The 1,629-nt window shown below is 39.3% G+C and overlaps 1 protein-coding gene across 1 annotated transcript in view; it reads right to left on the reverse strand.

The window, feature by feature from the left end:
* The window catches only part of LOC106871451 (tyrosine 3-monooxygenase), a 392,944-nt gene that overhangs the window by 50,211 nt on the left and 341,104 nt on the right, over positions 1–1,629 (reverse strand). Inside the window, exon 10 of the mRNA XM_052971214.1 lies at positions 1,333–1,430. Coding sequence (XP_052827174.1) covers positions 1,333–1,430 — 98 coding nt within the window. The remainder of the gene's footprint in view (positions 1–1,332; positions 1,431–1,629) is intronic.

Genomic DNA, 1,629 nt, shown 5'->3' on the forward strand with positions numbered 1-1,629 from the left:
ATATATATATATATATATACGTATATGTATATATATGTATACATATATATATATGTGTGTGTGTGTGTGTGTGTGTATATTTATACACACACACGCACACATATATCTATCTATCTATCTATCTATCTATCTCAGCGTATGATTCCAGATCCTACGTAACTGACTTCGCTTTTCATTCCCGAGGAGTGATACGATGATTACTAGTCTTATATTAAGAACGATGCATTGGATTAAATTCCTCTTCATCTCATAAAAACGCGCTAATCAAACAAATTATCTATTAGCTCAGCATCATTAAACACGACCATGCCTTGTGATGTAATTTTAACTAGATTTCTCAAATCTTTACCACATTGGAAATAAGAGGACGTATTAAGTGTATATAACTTTTCTGCAAAATTGGTTTTCTTAATCTCATTTAATTTTGTTTTGTTTAATTATGTTTTGCATGTAGTTTGAATATACATCATAGTTATGTAATATCGCACTACTGTATGTTAGATATTATGATTATAAGGTCTCCCTTTCTGCACTGTCGTTTATGCAAAACTTTGAGATCTTAATGTCTGGTGTTTCTTTATATTATGGCTTCTATTTTCTTTTTAATGTTTGCACGTATACAGGGCGGCGAGCTGACAGAATCGTTAGCACGCTGGGCGAAATGCTTAGCAGTATTTCGTCTGCCATTACGTTCTGAGTTCAAATTCCGCCGAGGTCGACTTTGCCTCTCATCATTTCGGGGTCGATAAATTAAGTACCAGTAGCGTACTGGAGTCGATCTAATCGACTGGTCCTCTTCCCAAGAATTTCGGGAACTCAGAACGTAAAGACCGACGAAATACCTATTTCTTTACTGCCCACAAGGGGCTACACACAGAGGGGACAAACAAGGACAGACAAACGGATTAAGTCGATTATATCGAACCCAGTGCGTAACTGGTACTTAATCTATCGACCCCGAAAGGATGAAAGGCAAAGTCGACCTCAGCGGAATTTGAACTCAGAACGCAGTGGCAGACGAAATACCGCTAGGCATTTCACTCGGCGTGCTAACGTTTCTGCCAGCTCGCCGCCTTATAAATCTTGATATACTGTCATTAAAATGCATGCATTACGGCTGGAACCCATGGAATCGTTCAAGCGAATTCTTGTGACAATCGACCTCAGCTGAACAAGAACAAGGGCAAGGATAACAACGACTACAACAACTACAACAACAAAGGAAATGAGAAAATTGCAAGAGAGTAAAGTCTATCAACATTTCAGAAATTATACAAGTAAATAAGATCCTAAAACAAGAAAACAATAATTATCAATGTTGGGAATACTTACCAAGTCTTTATCTCATCTTCCGTATAGTCAATTCTGGGAATACTCATGTTACTACAAATTAGAAAATGAAAATTAGACATATCATGATTATTAGCCACACCCGCACACACCCGCACACGCGCGCACACGCACACACACACACATACACACACACACAGAGAAACGCACACCCACACACACAGACGCAGGCACACGTACACATACACAGACGCAGGCACACGCACACACACACACACACACACACACAGACGCACACATACACAGACGCAGGCACACGTACACATACACAGACGCAGG

The sequence above is a fragment of the Octopus bimaculoides genome, chromosome 10 (genome assembly GCF_001194135.2).
Source record: "Octopus bimaculoides isolate UCB-OBI-ISO-001 chromosome 10, ASM119413v2, whole genome shotgun sequence".
NCBI classification, from domain to species: Eukaryota; Metazoa; Mollusca; class Cephalopoda; order Octopoda; family Octopodidae; genus Octopus; species Octopus bimaculoides.